The sequence below is a fragment of the Ranitomeya variabilis genome, chromosome 5, assembly GCF_051348905.1.
Source record: "Ranitomeya variabilis isolate aRanVar5 chromosome 5, aRanVar5.hap1, whole genome shotgun sequence".
Taxonomy (NCBI): Eukaryota; Metazoa; Chordata; class Amphibia; order Anura; family Dendrobatidae; genus Ranitomeya; species Ranitomeya variabilis.
In genome coordinates, this window is record NC_135236.1 from 237107110 (window position 1) to 237129535 (window position 22426).

Here is a 22426-nt window from a genome sequence, read left to right on the forward strand (position 1 = left end):
CAGTCTGTCACAGGGTCTCAACTGAGGATTTAAAAGTCATCACAAGGCGTTAATCCTTTTATAATAATATATATTACAGTATACTCATGTATGTAATTCCTTTGTATGTTCATTTAGTTGGGCCAAATGTAATCATTAAAAGCTGAATCTCAGATCTTAGCTACTTTTCACTATCCCTGCTATAATCAAACACATGAAGAAATGTAATGTATGGTATAAATTGAATCCAAGTGATGAATCTGTTCTACATTGCTGGTGCACTGCTTTCAGATGTTGTTGTGGTCAGCTCATTACTCAGCATGTCCCAGCGCCTCAGAATGCAATAGCTAACAAGACCGGAGAAGAAAACAAGCAACTGGAAGCTGTGCCTGAAAAATGGTCCATAGGTAAACACACACAGTTAAATCCCACAGATGCATTTGGAATACTGGAATTTCAGGGAGGAGGACATTCAAATAAAGCCATGGTAAGTAGGACTAGGCAAATTTTAGAAGAGAATTTGTTTTGAAATTGGAGAAACGTAAGCTACACAAACATTATAATCTACTGCGGCAATTTATTACAATAGCTCAAATAAAGTGGTACTTAAAAGTTTATGAATTATCCATTTTTTTGCATAAATTTGACCTAAAACTACTTCAGATTTTTGCTCAAGTCCTAAATGGAGATAACAAGAACCAAAGCAAATAAATGAGTAAAAAATATTATAATTAAAGAACTAGTTTGGTGTCATCTGTCCACAAAACAATGTCCCAAAAGCCTTCTGGCTTGTCCCGATGATCTTTAGTAAACTACAGATGGGCAGCAATGTTCTTTTTGAAGAGCATTGGCTTTCTCATTGCAAACCTGCTGTGCACGCGATTGTATTTCAATGTCCTCCTGATGGTATTATTATTATTATTATTATTCATTATTATAGCGCCATTTATTCCATGGCACTTTACATGTGAGGAGGGATATACATAATAAAAACAAGTACAATAATCTTGAACAATACAAGTCATAACTGGTACAGGAGGAGAGAGGACCCTGCCCGCGATGGCTCACAATCTACAAGGGATGGGTGAGAATACAGTAGGTGAGGGTAGAGGTGGTTGTGCAGCGGTTTGGTCGATCGGTGGTTACTGCAGGTTGTAGGCTTGTTGGAAGAGGTGGGTCTTCAGGTTCTTTTTGAAGGTTTTGATGGTAGGCGAGAGTCTGATGTGTTGTGGTAGAGAGTTCCAGAGTAGGGGTGATGCATGAGAGAAATCTTGTATGTAATTGTGGGAAGAGGAGATAAGAGGGGAGTAGAGAAGGAGATCTTGTGAGGATCGGAGGTTGCGTGCAGGAAAGTACCAGGAGATGAGGTCACAGATGTATGGAGGAGACAGGTTGTGGATGGCTTTGTATGTCATGGTTATGCTTTTGTACTGGAGTCTCTGGGTAATGGGGAGCCAGTGAAGGGATTGACAGAGGGGAGAGGCCGGGGAATAGTGGGGGACAGGTGGATTAGTCGGGCAGCAGAGTTTAGAATAGATTGGAGGGGTGCGAGAGTGTTAGAGAGGAGGCCACAGAGCAGGAGGTTACAGTAGTCGAGGTGGGAGATGATGAGGGCATGGACTAGGGTTTTTGCAGATTCTTGGTTTAGGAATGTACGGATCCATGAAATATTTTTGAGTTGAAGGCAGCAGGAAGTGGAAAGGGCTTGGATATGTGGTTTGAAGGAGAGATCAGTGTCAAGGATTACCCCAAGACAGCAAGCTTGTGGGACTGGGGAGAGTGGGCAGCCATTTACTGTAATGGATAGGTTCGTTGGGGGGGTCGCGTGAGATGGGGGAAAGACGATGAATTCTGTTTTGTCCATGATAAGTTTTAGAAATCTAGCGGAGAAGAAGGATGAAATAGCGGACAGACATTGAGGGATTCTGGTTAGTAGTGTGGTGATATCTGGTCCAGAGATGTAAATCTGTGTGTCGTCAGCATAGAGATGATACTGAAAACCGTGAGCTTCTATGAGCTGTCCCAGGCCAAAGGTGTAGATGGAGAAGAGCAGGGGCCCTAGAACTGAACCTTGCGGGACTCCGACAGATAGGGGGCGAGGTGAGGAGGTGGTGTGTGAGTGGGAGACGCTGAATGTCCAGTCAGTTAGGTATGACGAGATCCAGGATAGGGCCAAGTCTATGATGCCAAGGGATGAGAGGGTCTGCAGCAACAGGGAATGGTCCACTGTGTCAAAGGCAGAAGACAGGTCCAGGAGGAGGAGGAAAGAGTAGTGTCGCTTGCTCTTGGCGGTTATTAATAGGTAATTGGTGACCTTAGTTAAGGCAGTTTCAGTGGAGTGGTGTGACCGGAAGCCTAATTGTAAGAGGTCGAAGAGGGAGCAGGAAGATAGATGGGAGTACAGTTCAAGATGGTAGACTCGTGAACATTAACATTAGCTAATGTAAGAGGCCTTTAATTGCTTAGAGGTTACTTTGGGATCATTTGTGACCTTGTGGACAATTATACGCCTTTCCTCTTAGAGTAATCTTTTTTTTGGACGACTTCGTCTGGCAGGGGTAATAATGGTGTTGTATTTCTTTCATTTGCATACAATCTGTCTGACTGTAGATTGGTCCAAACTCTTTAGAGATGGTTGTGTAACCTTTTACAGCCTGGTGAGCATAAACAATTCTTCTGATGTCCTCCGAAATCTCCTTTGTTTGCAGCATGATGTTCTTCCAAAAACATCTGTTGTAAAAATCTGACTTTGATATAACCTTGTTCTTTACATTAAACAGATCGTCCACTCCCACCTGTCATTAAAAACACCAGACTTTAATTCAACCTTCAAATTATCTGCTAATCCTAAAGGTTCACATACTTTTCCCACTTAAAGACATGGGATATGTGATCATTTTCTTAAAAAAAACAACAATGACTAAGTCTAATATTTTTGCTCATTTGTTTGATATGGTTCTCTTTATCTACTTTTAGGACTTGGATTAAAATCTGCTGAAGTTTTAGGTCAAATTTATGCAGAAATATGGAAATTCTGAAGGATTCACAAGCCTTAAAGCACCAGTGTAACATTTCCACGACATAGAAGAATACTATTGTAGTATAGAAAGCGGCGGTGTACACAGAATCTTAACAACAGTGGTTTTATACAAACATACACAACTTATTGGTTACACACATATACCACAATGTGCTTTTAAGAAACATATGACACACATAAAATACATTTTAGACACAATGTGCATATTAAACACATACAACATACACATTCAGGGAGATGTATGAAGACTAGTAGAAAAGAAAACTGTAGGCGTTGAATCAATTAATCTAATTCTATTCTGAAAGGGGAACCTGCAGAAGCCTAACTGGTGATACTGTCCCCCAATGTTTTTCTTGTGTTCTGCAAGTAACAGATATTAGATACCAAGAGTAAAAGACAAAGAAAAGTATAAGATATGGTGAGGATCTTCAATAAAGTATACATTCTTATTAAGAGTTAGGGCACCAGAACATGATTGAAAACATTTAAAAAGATACTTAATTTAAGCTTGGGTGTGTCCATGATAAGATAAAACCCTACTGCTATGGCAAGTGGAAAATCAATACTTAATAATGATAATAATAATAATAATATTAGCTATTTTCCACTGGGCGTAGCAGTAGGTGTCCCCTTAGCATCTTATTATCATTTTAAATGTTTAGTATCATGTTCTTTATCTGGTGTCCTATCTCTTAACAAAAATATATACTTTATTACTAATCCTCGCCATATTTTGTACTCCTCTTGGTCTTTTACTATTCATATTGCTTGGTAAGTAGTTGGAGAGTTGATCCCTGTATATTTGCAGTGCACACCCTTCTTGTTCTGTAGACATTAGATACTAGTGATTAAAATGTCCCTTCATCATCTTACTTAGTAAGATGCCATTGGGATTATAATAATTATTTGCTGTTCATTATGCAACAAAGTGTAATAAAAAGGCAATACTATGGTAGATGTAATAATTATAGGGGATAACTCAGGAGACTCTTTGCGTGGAACAAGACAACTACAGGACACAGTTTTATAAGTGGTAAAGTCTATATTATCACACGGTGATTCAAACAGGTGCAGAGAGAAACTCAAGTCCACAACACTTGGTGTAAATATTAAACGCAGCTTAGCAGTCTATAGGAAACTTCAGAGGAAAATACAATCAAGCAGAAAGTCTATGAAGCACAGTTATTCTTGAGGATACTTGACACGAATAAGTCCTTGCTTAGTCCAAACACAGATAGATAAGCTTATAAGGCAGTTCAAATCATATCTTAGCTCAATCAGGGAGGCCTGGTTAATAGGTTAATAGTCTCAGTTTTTTGCAGAGCAGAAACAGCTTACATGTCCAGCAAATGCAGATGGAAGTAAACACGAGCAGCAGATGAAGGAGGATTACTGGAAACTGGTGTATGCAGCAGGAACTCAGAGCAGAGTAGCAGGATCACCACACAGGTTCACAGGAGCAGGTATATAGCCAGGGAGTAATCAGAGGTCAGGAGCTGGATGCAAGGCAGAATACTCTAGCACATACTGAAGGCTGGGGTGGAGTTTTATAGCAGGAAGACACAGTGCAAATGAGACCAAAGATGCCATCTTGGAAAAGGGCAGTAATGCACAAAAGGTAAAAAATGTTCAGAGTCCTGACAGTAGAATTTATTTATCATACTGTTTATTATATGACATGCAGTTATTTCTGGAATTAGGATACAATGTATAAGGTACTAAGAAGGTTTTCAGTAGATTGTGGCATTGTGTAAGGTACTACTGGGCAGTGAAAATTATGTAATCACAAGAGAATGGCACTAGAGCTCTGAGAAAACTACTGTATATAACATCACCCAACACGAGGTAACTCAAGGCTGAGGTCACACAAGCATTGATTATCTCATGCGAGAGAATTGGGCCATTTATGCTAATGACACTCTGCTCAAACTGTGTGAGAGGTTGATCCAAGTTTCACCTTAGGGTACCGTCACACAGTACCATTTACATCACTACGACGGCACGATTCGTGACGTCGCAGCGTCGTATGATTATCGCTCCAGCGTCGTAGACTGCGGTCACACGTTGCAATCACGGCGCTGGAGCGATGCCGAAGTCCCCAGGTAACCAGGGTAAACATCGGGTTACTAAGCGCAGGGCCGCGCTTAGTAACCCGATGTTTACCGTGGTTACCAGCGTAAAAGTAAAAAAAAAAAAACAGTACATACTCACCATCTGATGTCCGTCAGGTCCCTTGCCGTCTGCTTCCTGCTCTGACTGAGATCCGGCCGTACAGTGAGAGCAGAGCGCAGCGGTGACGTCACCGCTGTGATCTGCTCTCACTTTCCGGCCGGCAGACAGTCAGAGTGGAAAGCAGACGGCAAGGGACCTGACGGACATCAGATGGTGAGTATGTACTGTTTGTTTTTTTTTACTTTTACGCTGGTAACCACGGTAAACATCGGGTTACTAAGCGCGGCCCTGCGCTTAGTTACCCGATGTTTACCCTGGTTACAAGCGAACGCATCGCTGGATTGCTGTCACACACAACGATCCAGCGATGACAGCGGGAGATCCAGCGACGAAAGAAAGTTTCAAACGATGTGCTACGACGTACGATTCTCAGCTGGGTGCCTGATCGCAGTAGCGTGTCAGACACTGCGAGATCGTAACGATATCGCTAGAACGTCACGAATCGTGCCGTCGTAGCGATAAAAATGCCACTGTGTGACGGTACCCTTAGCGTGATCCAATTCTCTTGCAAGAGAAAATCTCAGCACAGGTGTGCAGAAGATGGAGAACTTAATTTCTCCTTCTTCTCCATTGCCTGAGTCCACGGATATCGTACTGCACTTGGAAGATGTTTTACATGCATCCATAGGTGCCACTAGGTACGCATGATTCGATTGGTGGAGCCACTTGCCCATGCTGTGATCTTTTTTCAAGACGAATCGGCATGAGTAAAAAAAATGCAGATCTGCACTGCCCTATAGTATAACATTGGACCGAATGCTGTTTGATAAAACATCACATAGCAGTAGACTAGTTCATTGTGGTCCCTAGCCGGGTTTTCACTGCCCTGATTCCTTTGACTGAGAAGTATCTCCCAAACTAGTCACCTGAGACACATAATCCCCAGCCGGCCATACAAATTATTATTATACTGAAATGCTGGGTGCAAAGTAAAACATATCTGACTGTAATTGCACAGCTAGGCTCTGATTCATGCCGTCCATGGTTCAGGCAGTATTAACCTGATGACAGGTCCCCTTTAAACAATGTGATTCTTTTGCATTGTCATAAACACAGAGTAAAAGAAAGTTTACACAAAGTTTGCGAAAGAAGAGTAATATTGAGACTGCTTATGAAGACTTATTTCAAAATCAAGAAATCATTATTATATATTGTAATGGAAAGTGAATGTTCTGTATTTCACCCTAATCTTGTATTTTTTACAATAATTGTCTTCTTATAGTACATCCGGGTTTCTTACGATACAAAACCTGACTCTTTGCTTCACCTCATGGTAAAAGAGTGGCAGCTAGAACTTCCTAAACTTCTAATCTCTGTACATGGTGGACTGCAGAACTTTGAAATGCAGCCAAAGCTAAAACAAGTATTTGGAAAAGGGTTAATCAAAGCTGCCATGACCACAGGGGCCTGGATATTTACTGGGGGTGTCAGTACAGGTAAGAGCTATGATAAATTACTATCAATATGAAAGCAAAGTTCATTGACATAAAAATGCTTTGCGTAAATTTCCTTGGCATGTGACCTGTCATTGCGCATTGAGTGTAATAAAAGCCTTACTCACTTTTTTCTTCTAATTTTCTGGTCATCTCAATTCTTGTTTGGAAGTAGTTCTCACTTTTAATATACTCCAAGACTAAAAGCTCGCAATACACATTAGATTAATGTTTTCCAAATTTGCCACTTTAAGTAGAATTTGCTGACCATTTAATGTGTATGTGGGCTTCCCAACTCTCTCATGATGGCAGACATCAGGATTGGGCTGTTGAATGATGCTCGATACTTTTGATGTTAAAAGTAGTGATGAGCGAGTATACTCGTTACTCGAGATTTCCCGAGCATGTTCAGGTGATCTCCGAGTATCTGGATGTGCTCGGAGATTTAGTTTCTGTCATCATAACTGCATGATTTGCGGCTGCTAGACAGCTTGAGTACATGTGGGAATTCCCTAACAAACAGGCAACCCTCACATGTATTCAAGCTGTCTAGCAGCTGCAAATTATGCAGCTACGGCGACAAAAACTAAATCTCCGAGCACGCCGAAATACTCGGAGACCACCCATGCATGCTCGGGAAATCTCAAGTAACGGGTATACTCGCTCATCACTAGTTAAAAGAAAAAATAATAAAATCCTAAATTAATTAGTTTTGTTTCATTCCCCTGTGAACATCTGTTAAAGGCCTCTCAACCAGCAAATCAGCTCCCCTGCCATGCACTGATGAAGGGTAAAACCCCCGAAAGGCGAGTCTGCAAAAATAGTTTCTGGCTTGTTTTCTGATCCTAAATCATATGGCAAGGCCCATTGAGGGGTCGATATTGACTTTTAGGATTAGAAATAGAAAAGGTGGCACAGGAGTTCCTTTATTCTTCCTCTCTGAAGAGTCATGTTAACTTGCATAGATATGTCATGTTAACTTGCATAGCTATGTCATACATTTGACATCAGGCAGATTTGACGTATACGACATGATGTGGAATACGAAACATATAATTAGTAGACTTTAAACTCTACATTCTTTTTGCGACAAAGAGTTTATATTCGAAAAGAGCAAATCTTTTCAAATTTGCTGAATTTTAACAGGACATTTATTCCAAAGTAAATTGATTTGCAGAATATTTAAAGTACTTCAATGCTTCCAATTTCCCTGAAAAACATGAATGACATTCTATTCTTTGCAATCTAAATTTCCTCAATGCTGAACTGTCACATGCATGATCCTTTGGTTGCATTCGCACACTGCGGCATCACATTTTTTTTTACACAATTGCATTAGAACTGCAACGTTTTCCTGCAATTTTCTAAAATTGCGGCAAAAAGATTTGTTTTTGGTGCAGTGTTTTAAGAGTTTTCTAGCTATCTCTCCTTATTTCTATGGCTGAGCTTTGAGCTATGATGTTTTCTAACTATCCAGATTCACCATAAAATGGCTGCTGCATTCCCTGTCCTGGCTTGTAGATGGAGCGCCCCCACACCACCGCAGGGCCGAGGGGTACCCGGAGCCGGGCCTCTGGGTCTCTGCTCTGGGGTTGTCACGGTGGCTAGACCCGGTCCGTGGCCCTGTCTGTCAGTGGGGGACGTCCAGTGCAATAAGTGGTGTTGTAACGATGCAGTTGTGGGGTGCAGGTCGCGGTAAATAACGAGGACACCAGGTTGCAGTCTCTTTACCTCTTTACTGGAGATCTCTGAGTCCTCAGTCCAGAATACGGTTCACCAGGCTGCGCAAGTCCGGCCGGTCCAATGGCACCTCCAGAGTTCACTTCACAGGTGGAAATCGGTGCCTTCCTTCTTAGCGCTATGTGTTGTAGTCCTTCCCTGCTGTGCTTACGGAAAGTACCCCACAACCGTTGTGTCTGTTTCTTAAGTTCCCTCACAACTCGATTAAATGATGTTCTTCTAATCTTCCGTCCCTTCCTGATGTTACAGTTAGAACGGCACCCGTTTGTCGGATAGGCCTGGAGTTCTTCCGGGACCCTAGAGACGCCCCTCTCCCGCAATTGCCTCCCAAGACTTCATAGGTGATATGTGTTAGACAGCCCGCCTTAAACTGACTGTCCTGCCGCTGTTTAGAGTATTGCTTGAAGCTGAATGTTATAATACTCCCTCGGCGTTCCGGCCACCGGTAGTGCGCCTCAGTAGGGTGTTGCTCCGGTCTTACAGCACGACCCCTACTGGAATTCTCCTATTGCTTGATCTCGTTTCTCACTCAGCACAATCTATCTCGCTTCTAGTCCTTTCTTGGGTCCCGCCGCTTCCCGGAGCTGGCGCGGACCCGTTACGTTCTTTTCAATGCCAAGCCTCTGTCAGGATCCCACCCCTGACAGAGACCCTACTGTCTCTTCCTCCACAACACCCTCTGCCACTAGGTGTTGCTTCGTCCAATCCAGTCAGCTTTCTGATCTAACTTCCTGCCTGACCCCCAGTTTACCCACTATGGTGGGGAGTGGCCTAATGAATAGAACCCTTAGCTCCCCCGGAGGCCCGGCTGTGAAATGTATTGGTGTCTGTGATACCTGATCAGATGAACTCCTTCAGTGCCATCGGACGCACCATGGCTCCCCATAGTGGCGGAGCCACAGTACTGCAACGACCAGGACTCTGGGGCGCTGCACTCCCCCCTGGTTAAACACAGTACTCCGGGACTGGGAAGAAAACAACAATACAAGTTAGCAAAAAGACATACAATTTTGTTGAGTGCAATGACAATAAGTATACTTGAACAGGCTTCCCTTTATGGGAGGTAAGGACACTTGAACGTTACAAACATGGCAAAAAATATCATAGCAACATGCTATAATTTACTTCTGTTACCCAACCGGGCATTCTACTTAAGTGCAAAATTGTTGAACAATAATTTAACATTGCCTTTAAAGACTCACACTCTAAATCCACTAAAGACCTTCCTATAATCACATTATAAGTTACTTTAACTTTTTCATTCTCCTACTTTGGATCTGCAGGACCGCCTGTCCTATCGGCACCAGACCTACTGCCTCTCCTTTCTGTTACAGGACCGCCCCGTTCAGCCAGGGCCTACTGCCTTTTCAACTACTATACACAGTATAGAACATAACTTTTCTTTCAGTTTGAGAACACTGAGCCGGCTCTACTTGGCTCCTATAAGGACTCACCCACTAACCCTTACGGGTTCACTTTCTGTCCTTAGTAACACATTACTAACTTTCGATGGGGAACGCAGGGTTTACCTTCTATCCCCCCCCTTTTCTTATCAACATTATCAACTATCTTCTTTTCACAACATTAAACTTTCTCATTACTTCCTTTTACTTTTTCTTTCAGAGAACATTATCAGCATTCCTTTACAATTAACTAATGGCATACATATAACTTTTACATGTAAATATTATCAGCATTTTCTTCCATTGACATTATTGCTACCGGTCTTAAAGCAATATCACCATTTACGTGCAACAAATGAACATCCCCTTTAAGAGGGGACCAAATCTCTGTGAGGTAGCACATCTTCTCAAGCTACCAGTCCATACTCATCAAAGGTTCCAGTACGGTATCTTCGCAAAGAGTCCTTGTTTAAGTAAAACCAGTAGGGAGCACCTTTAATAAGGTGCAAACTATTTACAAGAAGTTTGTATCATGCACTGTTCATGATTCAGCAGTTTTTATAACATTGTGAACCAAAAAGCAAAAATGAAAGTGAAAGCAAAAATAAAAAGCAATAGGGATCCCGGGTAAACAAAGGGATCCCTTTAAGAGTTAACCCAGGACGGGTTTTAGCAGCAAAACAGCAAGGAAATAAACAGTTAACTATTTACAGTTTCAGGTTTCCGAGGTTTAGTTGGACGGCTTCCAGGGCTGCACCTGGCACTTAACCCTTCTTGGCCTGGGCAAAGTGAGGTCCAGGGTTACACCCAGTGCTGGACAAACGCCGTTAATCCGTCCTTCATGTATGGTTAAATCATGCGCAGCGATGGAGGTCTGCGCAGCTTGAGTATGGGCATTTGCTGCAGCAGAGGTAGCGGCCGCTGCAAGATCAGTCACTGGAACGGAGTCAGCAGCTGTGGCACTAGCAGTCACTGGAGTGGTGTCGGTCGTCAGGGCAGGGTCGTCTTTCATACCTGCTTCAGATGCGGTCCCTCCGGTGCCGGTCTGCTCTGCCTCCGCTGGGGTCTGGAACGCTGGTTGCAGGGCCTTGTGCTGCGACATTGTCATCTCTGCTTGCAGCATACCCCTTTCCGGCAGGGCCTTGCTTTCCAGTTTCGGAGCGCTGGGACTTCTTCCCTGCTCCGGACCAGATGAGGCTGCCGACAGATGTCCGGTGAGGCTCCTGATGATGGCCTTCTTCCACCTGGCCTCAGTGCTCAGCTGCGTCCGCCGGGGTCGGTCGCTGAGCTCGTCCACTCCGGCCTGCAGGAATTCAGCATCAGCGGTGGAGGCCTGGTTGCGGTGCCCCTCCGGGTGGCTGAGGGAGTCCTCTGCTCCGACCCCACGCTCCGGCTCCGGGCGGCTCGCCATGGCGTCCTCCATGTCGCTCGCTCCTTCTTCCTGGTCCTTTTTCCGCTCTCTTCTTCGTGGGCGGTTTCGTTTTCGTTGTCTCTGCCCACCATTAAGGATCAGGAGGCGGATCTCGGCTGCTGACGGACACGTCCTCAAGGGGCCGAGATATTTAGACTGGGCGGCCATTGTCTTTCGCGCTCTTCAGCTTGTTCACGCCCACTTCCACGCCCTTCTTCTTCTCCTGCGCTCTCCTTAGCGCTGTAATGGCGGCGGTTTTGGCGGGAACTTCTGGCGGCAAGTGGCAACACACAGTCCTTGTAATAAAGCACAGTCCAAGCACGATAAATCACAGTTCCAAGGCACACATGACCTGATTCTTCAGGCTTAAGTAGATCCTGTTCGTGACGCCAAGTTTGGAGCGCCCCCACACCACCGCAGGGCCGAGGGGTACCCGGAGCCGGGCCTCTGGGTCTCTGCTCTGGGGTTGTCATGGTGGCTAGACCCGGTCCGTGGCCCTGTCTGTCAGTGGGGGATGTCCAGTGCAATAAGTGGTGTTATAACGGTGCAGTTGTGGGGTGCAGGTCGCGGTAAATAACGAGGACACCAGGTTGCAGTCTCTTTACCTCTTTACTGGAGATCTCTGAGTCCTCAGTCCAGAATACGGTTCACCAGGCTGCGCAAGTCCGGCCGGTCCAATGGCACCTCCAGAGTTCACTTCACAGGTGGAAATCGGTGCCTTCCTTCTTAGCGCTATGTGTTGTAGTCCTTCCCTGCTGTGCTTACGGAAAGTACCCCACAACCGTTGTGTCTGTTTCTTAAGTTCCCTCACAACTCGATTAAATGATGTTCTTCTAATCTTCCGTCCCTTCCTGATGTTACAGTTAGAACGGCACCCGTTTGTCGGATAGGCCTGGAGTTCTTCCGGGACCCTAGAGACGCCCCTCTCCCGCAATTGCCTCCCAAGACTTCATAGGTGATATGTGTTAGACAGCCCGCCTTAAACTGACTGTCCTGCCGCTGTTTAGAGTATTGCTTGAAGCTGAATGTTATAATACTCCCTCGGCGTTCCGGCCACCGGTAGTGCACCTCAGTAGGGTGTTGCTCCGGTCTTACAGCACGACCCCTACTGGAATTCTCCTATTGCTTGATCTCGTTTCTCACTCAGCACAATCTATCTCGCTTCTAGTCCTTTCTTGGGTCCCGCCGCTTCCCGGAGCTGGCGCGGACCCGTTACGTTCTTTTCAATGCCAAGCCTCTGTCAGGATCCCACCCCTGACAGAGACCCTACTGTCTCTTCCTCCACAACACCCTCTGCCACTAGGTGTTGCTTCGTCCAATCCAGTCAGCTTTCTGATCTAACTTCCTGCCTGACCCCCAGTTTACCCACTATGGTGGGGAGTGGCCTAATGAATAGAACCCTTAGCTCCCCCCGGAGGCCCGGCTGTGAAATGTATTGGTGTCTGTGATACCTGATCAGATGAACTCCTTCAGTGCCATCGGACGCACCATGGCTCCCCATAGTGGCGGAGCCACAGTACTGCAACGACCAGGACTCTGGGGCGCTGCACTGACATACTATGATAGCCCCCCTGGTTGGCTCTGCTATACAATGTGATGTGATAGCTGCAAGGCATTATGGGAAAGCCCACCCATCCACCCCTGAGGCCATATGAACCTGCTCTTGCTGATGCAATCTTCTGCACTCTGTAATATTGCAGCATTCATTTTTACAAATGCAGCTGGCTAACTTGAGCTTTTGCAGGTGTAATTCGTCATGTGGGTGATGCCTTGAAAGACCACTCTTCCAAGTCCAGAGGAAGAATATGTGCCATAGGAATTGCTCCTTGGGGAATTGTGGAGAACAAGGAGGATCTTATAGGAAAAGATGTAAGATTGATGAGATTATGTTATAGTAGTTACATTGTGAACGTGTAGCATTGGGTTATAAGTTTTATTATTTTATGTTACTTATAATACTATGTAGCGTGAACTGAAGGCTTGTTCTGAAAGGTTTCATAGAAATTTCAACAGGTCATGAGATCATACAGTTTAATCCAGTAGGTTTATTGTATTTGTATTAATTAGATAATTACTTAAATAAATATTATTCTAAATTAAGTGGCCGAGATTGTATTGTAATGATTGTAAAGATTGCATTAATTATATCACACAACATTATAGTAATCTAATAAAATGTAACATTCATTTCATTTTATTACCAGGTAACAAAACCTTATCAAACAATGTCCAATCCTCTGAGTAAACTTTCTGTGCTGAATAACACTCACACACACTTCATATTAGCGGATAATGGAACGCTTGGAAAATACGGAGCAGAGGTGAAATTAAGGCGGCAGTTAGAAAAACACATATCACTTCAGAAAATCAATACGAGTAAGTCTGGTCAGGTTGTAATTTTCACTGTCTTCAATCTTTATCCATCACGTATTTCTACCACTACTCTGCCATACAAATCCTGCCGGCAATGATGTTTGCTTAAAGGGAACCTGTCATGTCAGAAAGCACCATCAGCCTGCAGATATGGGGATAGACTACAGGTTAATAACATTCTAAAGTCGTATGGCCTCTGCCCTGAAAGCTCTGCTGCTGGGAGGAAATTAACTTTATTCCTCCGGCTTTTAGTCACAGAGGTGCGGCTGCTGCAGCTTCAATCATCGCTCAGTACATAGTGAGTGGCAGCTGTAATCATAACCGGACACTGACTGACAGCCAGTTTTGTATTGATGCACTTCTGAGCCGGCTGTCAGTCAGTACCAGGGGTGTGGTTACAGCTGCCACTCACTATGCACTGACAGTGACTGTAGCCATGCTGGCCGCGCCTCTATGACTGAAAGCCAGGGGCTGCCAGTAGGAATAAAGTTCATGTCTTCTCAGCAGCCAGGCTTTCAGTGCAGGCGCTGATCAGCTCCAGAACACTATTAACCTGCCGGCTAACCAAATATGTGTTTGACATGACAGGTTCCCTTTAAGTTTACCTTTTCCACCCCAACAATTAGAACATCAATGTGCATGAATCACCATAATTATGTGTTGCAGCTCATTAATAAACCATAAGTACATTTACTCTCATGTGTATGGTATAGAAATAGAGCATTAGGATATAGGGGAGCATAAAAAAACAGTGATTTCATCAAGGTGTATGGCAGTAAGAAGTGATGTCACTTCCAAAACTTCTGGTTTAATTGAAATAATTGTAACTGATGCTCACCTAATGCCAATTTAGATATATTTTTATGACAAGGGTTTAGCAATCAAAATTTGGTCTAACTAGAAACAAAAGTATACATATACTTGAATAGGGCTGAGCTTTAATACCAGACACAACCCATTACCAGGTGTGGCGCTGTTACTAATATCAGAGGACCCTTTTTCATTTTCCATGTCATCAAGATTTGTTAGAGATTAGAATGCTATTGCATTCGTGTATGTATGGATTTCCATCTCCTATTAATCTCCTATTAACATTGACTTTCTAGGATATAATAATGTGACACATGGGTTTCCCTTTGTCATCCTATGCCTGGGAATAAACAGGAGGCAGGGACAGCAAAGGGATGCTCAGCTGTCATCTCCTGCACCAGTGTGACCACTCCACGTGTATGAATTTCATTTAAGTAGTGCATGGAATCATAAAAATCATGAGTTTCATGTATTTATGTTTATTGCCATCTACATTTAATTGACACTTGAGAGTTTTTGCTGTTTATGTTGTAGGACTAGGACAAGGTGTGCCAGTAGTCGCACTTATCGTGGAAGGGGGTCCCAACGTCATCTCCATTGTCCTTGAATGCCTGCGTGAAGAGCCACCTATCCCTGTAGTTATCTGTGATGGAAGTGGTCGAGCCTCTGACATACTGTCATTTGCCCACAAATACTCAGAAGAAGCAGGGTAGGATTTCATGTTGTATGTGAAGTTCTTCTATGATCCGAGAGTCATTTTCTGTGGTGGGAAATCTTCACTCCCTCATCTAATTTTTATAAATTACAAAGAATACAACCAGACTTATGAGATCAGTGCATCATAACCTTAACATATAAGATTAAATTACAAAACACAAGTTGCTGTTTTGGGGGTTTCTAATGAGAAGGCATGAACTAATCAGAAGGCCAGCACGGCAGCGGCTTCCATAAGGGCGCACATTACCAGACCCTATGAAATGTCCAGTTTACCAGCACCATAGTGGTAACAATAAAACATAGTTCAATCCTATTACTATATTAAGCCAAGTGGCAATAACCAGTAAGGAAAGGGGGTCCTCAGTCACTTTCTTCTCAGTAAAATAATTGGACTGATTGACTAGAGTACAGTATTACAGACTATTACTATGGTTTTAGCAACATTATGGCCAAAGAGTATTAAGGTTCACTGACTAAATAAGAATAAAATGTTTCTTGGTGTGGCTATTTTTGTATTTTGTGGTGTGTTTTTTAGGATAATCAGTGAATCTCTTCGTGATCAGCTTCTTGTTACCATTCAGAAAACCTTTAACTACAGTCGGAACCAGGCTCACCAGCTCCTCGTTGTCTTAATGGAATGTATGAGGAAAAAGGAACTGGTAAGAATGACTAATCATGCAATACACTAGCGCCAAGCAGTTTGGCTTCTTACAGACTGTAGGGTGGTGTTAAAATTACCTCTAAGAGGGGCAAATACAGATCGTACTATAACTTTAATAACACTTGCATTAATGATTCTCCCTATAAGCAGTAATCATCATTTAATAAATATTTGACAATATAGTAAATATACTCAAGGTTTTGGTGATATGTAGAGCTGGGAGAATCCGTTCAAGTGAAAATGGATTTATACTCGAATTTTACAAAAATCTGTATTCTCCAGAATATGGATTTTTTGGTAATTCAATCTTCGTGAATTCAGCAAAATGTTGGTTCGTTTGTCACTAATCTAGTGAATTGTGGAGATCTGGCCAAAGGTTAAAAATATAAAAATAAAACACACCTCTCCTGATGCCCCTGCTGCTCACTGTCCCCATCCAGTCCACAAAGCCTCTTCTAATTGGTGCCTTGCGCTGAAACCCTGAACCGCTTCATGTTAGGCTGGTGCTTCTGGCCTCGACCAGGCCTGAGATGTCTCTGCGCATGCACAGCATATGAGTATGGTCATAGCACAAGTCTTGACTTTACAACCTTTCAACTCGCATGTGCAGGACTGGTCATGGCCGGCAGTCCTGGTGTAGCGTGAAGACACCCATGGTTTCTCCTTCCGTCAGCAGTAAGAAGAAGCGCCAAGGACTGGACGGGAGACGGCGAGCAGTGAGAATGGCTGGAGGTTGAGTATTAGTAGATTTTTTTTTATATATATCTTACAGTTTTTTTATGTTCTGGGGTCTAAAGAGCCTACATGATTTGGTGAATTTCAATCTTGGCAGATTTGACCATCTTTAGTCATATGGTTATATTATACAGTTGCAATCAATACTATTCAACCCTCATTGCAAATGGGATCTGTTAGCAAAATGTTCACATTTTCAGCTGTCTGCAATATGCAAGTCAATCAAGAACAATGTAAATAGGTCAACACAGCCAAAATATCAAGTGATTTCTCCAAATTCAACACAAGATGCTACTTTTACTGATTGCTGTAGTCTCAGAAATATTCAAACACACACACACACACACACCAATGATTTGGTTGAGCACCTTGGGCTATTATGACCTCCTTAAAATGTGATAATGTGATGCATTGCCAGACACCAGCTTCTGGCAGTTTTTCCATTTAATCTTAGCTCATTCCTCATGGGCAATGACCTCCAATTCACTGATATGCTTGGATTTGCATGAAGAAGCAGCCTCCTTTAAGTCACACCAAAGATTTTCTATGGGTTTTATGTTAGACGACTGAGATGACCACTTGGTGGACTTTGAATTACTCTTGGGATCATTGCTATTTTGTAAACTCCAATGACACAAAAACGTAAGCTTCCTCACAGAAGACATGATGCATTTTGTGATACTTGATTGAATCCATCCTGCCGTCCACATGCCACAGGTTGCCAGTACCAGTCTCAGCAAAGCAGACCAAAACCATCATCAAGCCACCATCATGACTCACTGTAGACAAGGTGTCCTTTTTATCAAATACTTCATTGTTCCTCCCATATCACTGATACATAGGCCAGAAAAGTTCTGTTCTATAGAGCAATGAAACAAAACTTGAACAACAAAGCTTCTGTGGCCTATTTAAATATTTTTTAGCATATTGAAGCTGATTTTTGTTCTGCTTTGGGGTCAGTAGAGGTGCATATGTTGGTGCATAGGCATGGGGACCTTTATCATTTAGTATGTGCCTTACTGTGCAAACTGAATCCCCAGTGCCTTCTACCACCATATCTTGCTGCAGGGCTTTTGCAGTTACTCGACAATTTTTAATCACGTGCTTCCTTAGGAATCTAATAGGAGCCAGTAATAGTTTTCTTTTTTTGAAACATCCATATAGTGTAGCCATTGTTCTTCCTTGAACTTTGAACTTTTGAACTATACTTCCAGCTGTATCTATAAGATCATTCAATGATGTTAGTATCTTTATGTATCCTTGATGATTGCTTATAACTTTTTAGACTGCTAACTTGACTTATTTCTAAAATGCAAACCCCTTGCCAGTCCAGGTACTTATTGTGTTGTATCAATTAGATCTGGTCTGTTTGAGACAAGATCCTATTTACAGATGTGTGCTCCTATGAGAAGTTCCATTCATGAGATTGAATAATTCTCACTAAAAGTGGCATTTTTGTGATCAATTTGGAGAAGCCACTTGCTATATTAGTTGTGTTGAGATATATAAATTGTTCTTGTTCTATTGGCTTATTGGGAATAGCAGAACTTTTGTAAATTAGGTTAATAAACCTGACCTGCAATGGGGGTAAAATAATATTGCATTCTCAAGTTTTTTGGGGAAATTTTTTTCTGTGGGATCTGATTTCTTTTAAAGCACTATGATACATAGCTATGATATGGAGCTGGAATAAATCCTTGTGCAATATCATTGGTCACCTGACTCTAGAAATGTAAGGCCACATGCACACGTTGAGTATTTGGTCAGTTTTTTAACTCAGTATTTGTAAAACAAAACCAGGAGTGGGTGAAAAATTAAGAAATGGTATTGTGTTTCTACTATACTTTTCCTCTGATTGTTCCACTCCTGGTTTCGGCTTATAAATACTGATGTAAAATACTGACCAAATACTCAACGTGTGAACGTGGCCTAAGGAGTATAAAACTGGAATGTTTTATAGTGAGTTACTTATGTTTTAATGTTATATATTTTCTGTGGGTATGGATGAAATATCATACCTCGTGTCTTCCATCAATAAAGATATTCATGTTCTGTCTGTCTTGTGTGTGACCAGTCACTGTGTCATTATTCATGCAGCGTACAATGAGAACATTCCTCTTCCCTGCACACCATTAATATCTAGCTGGTCATGGGGCCGTGTCTAATTTGCAAACAAGTATGGATTTACCAAGGCAGTCACACAGAAGGAATCATACAAAGAGCCAGCTGTATGTCCTCTTTACAATAATAAGGCTGCTAATTCTTATGATTTTTAACCAGTTTATTGCACTCATATGATTGTCAGCTGACTGTATAAAATAATACATCAGGGTGGATTATGACTAACATGATAATACAACGATACAGCTAAAGCTCTAAAATAATAGATATTTATAGCTGTTGAGGTTGTAATCCTATATTTTATTATTAATTGTCAATATTACTATATTATTCAGGTTATTTTTTTAGCGAAGTACACAGCATATATAGAAAGTCATATTATGACTCCATGAAACATTGGAAAGTGGAAAACAACACTTTTTCATTAGAAATCGGATAAAAACCATGTTCTTGGCTCTTGATATTGCTGCTGCATGGTTGTTATGGCGCTCCTTGCTGCTTTTATTCCAGTGATGGTGGAAGAAGCCTCTTCTGAATCACCTGGAAACTCATTGTCTGGCCTACACAATAGCAGGAATCATTCTGCTGCCCAAGTACAAGAGGAGGCAAACTGTGGGACTGTACTACTGGCTATATGTGACCTCCAAAACTGGACACTTTAGATGGATGTTCTAAAAGGAAATCAGGAAAACATCCGTTGTCACGATAAATCTGAAAGAGGAACATCTAGTCACAGGAACAATATTTTTTACATTATTTCACATGAATAACTGTTAGGTTATTCAAAGCTAACAGAGAAATGTAAGATTTACTTCTGAGACAACCTGTTTTATGTATTAAGAAATGATTACTGGGCTCGGCTCAGATTCCTGCACTACTATAAGTAAAGGCAAAAATACACTAGGTAAAGTAGATGGATTACAATCAAATATACAAACACCTTCATTTTCAGTCCAATAGTGGAGTAAAACTAACTACACTTACAGAAAATGAACAGCGGGCCACAAAGAGTAGAAACTTCTGACAGTGGCATACAACCTTAAACCCAAGAGAAGAGGCTATTAAACTAAAGGTATTGCTAATTCACACCAGACACCAAGATCTGAGCATTATACAGTAGGGAACAAAAACTATGGATCAATGGATAAAGACACACAATGATTATGGATCAGAAAGCTCTGACCACTACTAAAATTTACGCTACAACTTCATGGTGATGGCCATCGCATTATCACTAGAAGTTGAACAGTACTCTGGATTGCACTTCTTCAAGGATCTAGTCCTGTGTAAAATATGACATAATTTGAAGTTATAGGGCCCCAATGCAATATCTCCAGCATGACCCCCCAACTATCACAGGTCTTTAATAGTATTGATCTTCTCATATAAAGCACCCGCTATAGTTACAACCCTGTATACATGACACAGTAGTTACACACATGTATGACTGCATCTGCAAGACTAAAGAAACTTCTAGATCCATCTATGTTTCTTGTATTTTACATACCTTGTGTAATACATTGTTTCTATGAGGGCTCATGACCCTGGTGGACCTATCTTAAGGTACCGTCACACTCAGCGACGCTGCAGCGATATAGACAACGAGCCGATCGCTGCAGCATCGCTGTTTAGGTCGCTGTAGAGATGTCAAACACAGCAGCTCCACAACGATGCAGGAGTGATCCCGTGACGTAACGGTGACTCACTTATCGTTCTCACAGGTCGTTAGCTCCATGTTTAACATTGCTGATATCGTTGCTTTTGCTGTCAAACACGACGATACACGCCGACCTGACAACCAAATAAAGTTCTGGACTTCTAGCTCCGACCAGCGATATCGCAGCAGGATCCTGATCGCTGCTGTGTGTCAAACACAACGAGATCGCTATCCAGGACGCTGCAACGTCACGGATCGTTGTCGTTCTCGTTGTAAAGTTGCTGAGTGTGAAGGTACCTTTAGGCTAGCACAAGATCAATCTTCCTGTTGATCATTCATCCATCAAGTCGCCATGCCTCAAGGTCAAGCAGAAGGCTGATAAGCTGATAAAAAAGGACTTATTCACATATCAGATTTTTACACACTTATGAGTCCTATCCATGTTTTTCATGGAGAGCACTGGTCCTATGATAGTCTATGAGGCTGTTCACATGTATGACTTTATTTTGCCACTATAATTTGCCACTAACAGTCATGGGTGGAGCCGAAACCCGCCCACTGCTGTTAACCTGTTAAATGCCTGTCAATTTGTGACAATGACATATATCGCGAATGGCTTAGGGTAGTGCCATTCCTCATACCCATTGACCCTCCTGGACGCGATTACAGGGCGCCAATGGGTTGGCATAACTGAATTCATAGGGCTGACATTTATAGGACACCGTAATTTTCAATATATATTGCAATTCAGTATTGCAGTATATATTACAAGCAATCAGATGATTGCATGTTCATATCCCTCAAAGAGACTAAAAATAGAAGAAAAAATGTTTAAAAATTAAAAAAAAGATAAAAATTTGAAACATCCCCTGTTCCTGCAATAAAAAATAAATAGAATAAAAACTATAAACATATCTATCATCAACATGACAATAATAGTCCGGTCTATCAAAATATGAAATTAACCCAATTGGTAAAAATTGTTGTGAAGTTGCAGCATTAAGAGTTTTTCTCTCACAAACATAATATTCAGCTATCAAAACTTGTAATCTACCAGAAAATATTATCAATAAAAATGTCAACTCACCATACAAAAAACAAGTCCTCAGCTCCATTAAATAAAAAATGAAAATGTTAGGCAACGTTTCCACTATGAACTTTTGGTGCGTTTTTGATGCTGTGCAGTTTCTTTCAGATCCTCCAAAGTTGATGGGATTTATAGAAATGTCATGCCTACTGTGCTTTTTTTTTTAACTCTGAGTAAAGTGACCTAAGGTGCGGGAAATCTACAGATGAAAAAAGCACATCATGCATTTTTAGTGTGTTTTTGAGGAAGAAGCGCATCAAAAAAACAAGTGATCCACACGTAAGTATGCCAATAGAGTTTTGGCAAAGCTAAATCCCATCAAGTATCAGAAGTCAAGCAGCTTTAACTAAAGTGTGACAAACCAACAAGAGACAAAAAACGCAATAAAAACGCATGTTAACATGTTAAAAAGATGCAATGAAAAAATGAAAGTAAAATAACGTACATAATAGGGGGAGAAACGGTACAGAAATTCTGCTGAATCACCAAAAGTTCACCGAGGGAACATAGCCTTTTGGGTGTTGTAAAATGACAACAAAAGCAATTTTTTTTAATGCATTTCAGACTTTTTTTCACTGTTTTAAAAAAACTGCAAATTTGGTACCGCTGTAATCGTATCGACCTTGAGATAATTTATACTGAACAATAAATGCTGTAAAAGCAAAATCTAAAATACACGGAACATGGAACTTTTATCTCCATTTTCCAGTACATCTCATGGTAACATGGATGGTGTCATTCAAATGTACAATTCAACCTGCAAAAACAACAAGACCTCATATGGTTGAAAAATTAAAAAAGTTATTGCTCTGGAAAGAAGAGGAGTAAAAAAGCAAAAGTGCAGTCCCTAAGGGCTTATAGGAGTTTTCTCATCATCATAAATGGGTAAAATTATCAATTGCTTGTAAAATCAACCAAACTTGCAATTTGCTTCTTATTAAAATTCATCTTCATTCACAAGAACAGAGGGATCTTTAATTCAGTTGTTTTCTACTCTTTGTCTAGATTGCCAGCCACCTCTACTGTA

At 41.9% G+C, this 22426-nt stretch overlaps 1 protein-coding gene across 2 annotated transcripts; it reads left to right on the forward strand.

Annotated features, from left to right (window-relative positions):
- Positions 1-332: 332 nt before the first annotated feature.
- LOC143775592 (transient receptor potential cation channel subfamily M member 1-like) lies at positions 333-17201 on the forward strand. Of its 2 annotated transcripts, XM_077263922.1 has the most exons (6): positions 333-466; positions 6474-6687; positions 12983-13107; positions 13443-13614; positions 14956-15130; positions 15674-17201. In XM_077263922.1, the coding sequence occupies exons 1-6, from the start codon at positions 464-466 to the stop codon at positions 15825-15827; spliced, it is 843 nt and encodes a 280-aa protein (XP_077120037.1). In that variant the 5' UTR covers positions 333-463; the 3' UTR covers positions 15828-17201. The 2 variants fall into 2 exon arrangements, with proteins under 2 accessions (XP_077120037.1, XP_077120038.1); XM_077263923.1 differs by having other exon boundaries at positions 14956-15815.
- The last annotated feature ends 5225 nt before the right edge of the window (positions 17202-22426 follow it).

Bases quoted from the DNA above. Each gene is read 5' to 3' on its own strand.
- LOC143775592 (XM_077263922.1), top strand. The intron at 13,615-14,955 runs GTAAGTCTGGTC...TTTATGTTGTAG, and splicing joins ACTTCAGAAAATCAATACGA to GACTAGGACAAGGTGTGCCA. The intron at 15,131-15,673 runs GTAGGATTTCAT...TGTGTTTTTTAG, and splicing joins AAATACTCAGAAGAAGCAGG to GATAATCAGTGAATCTCTTC.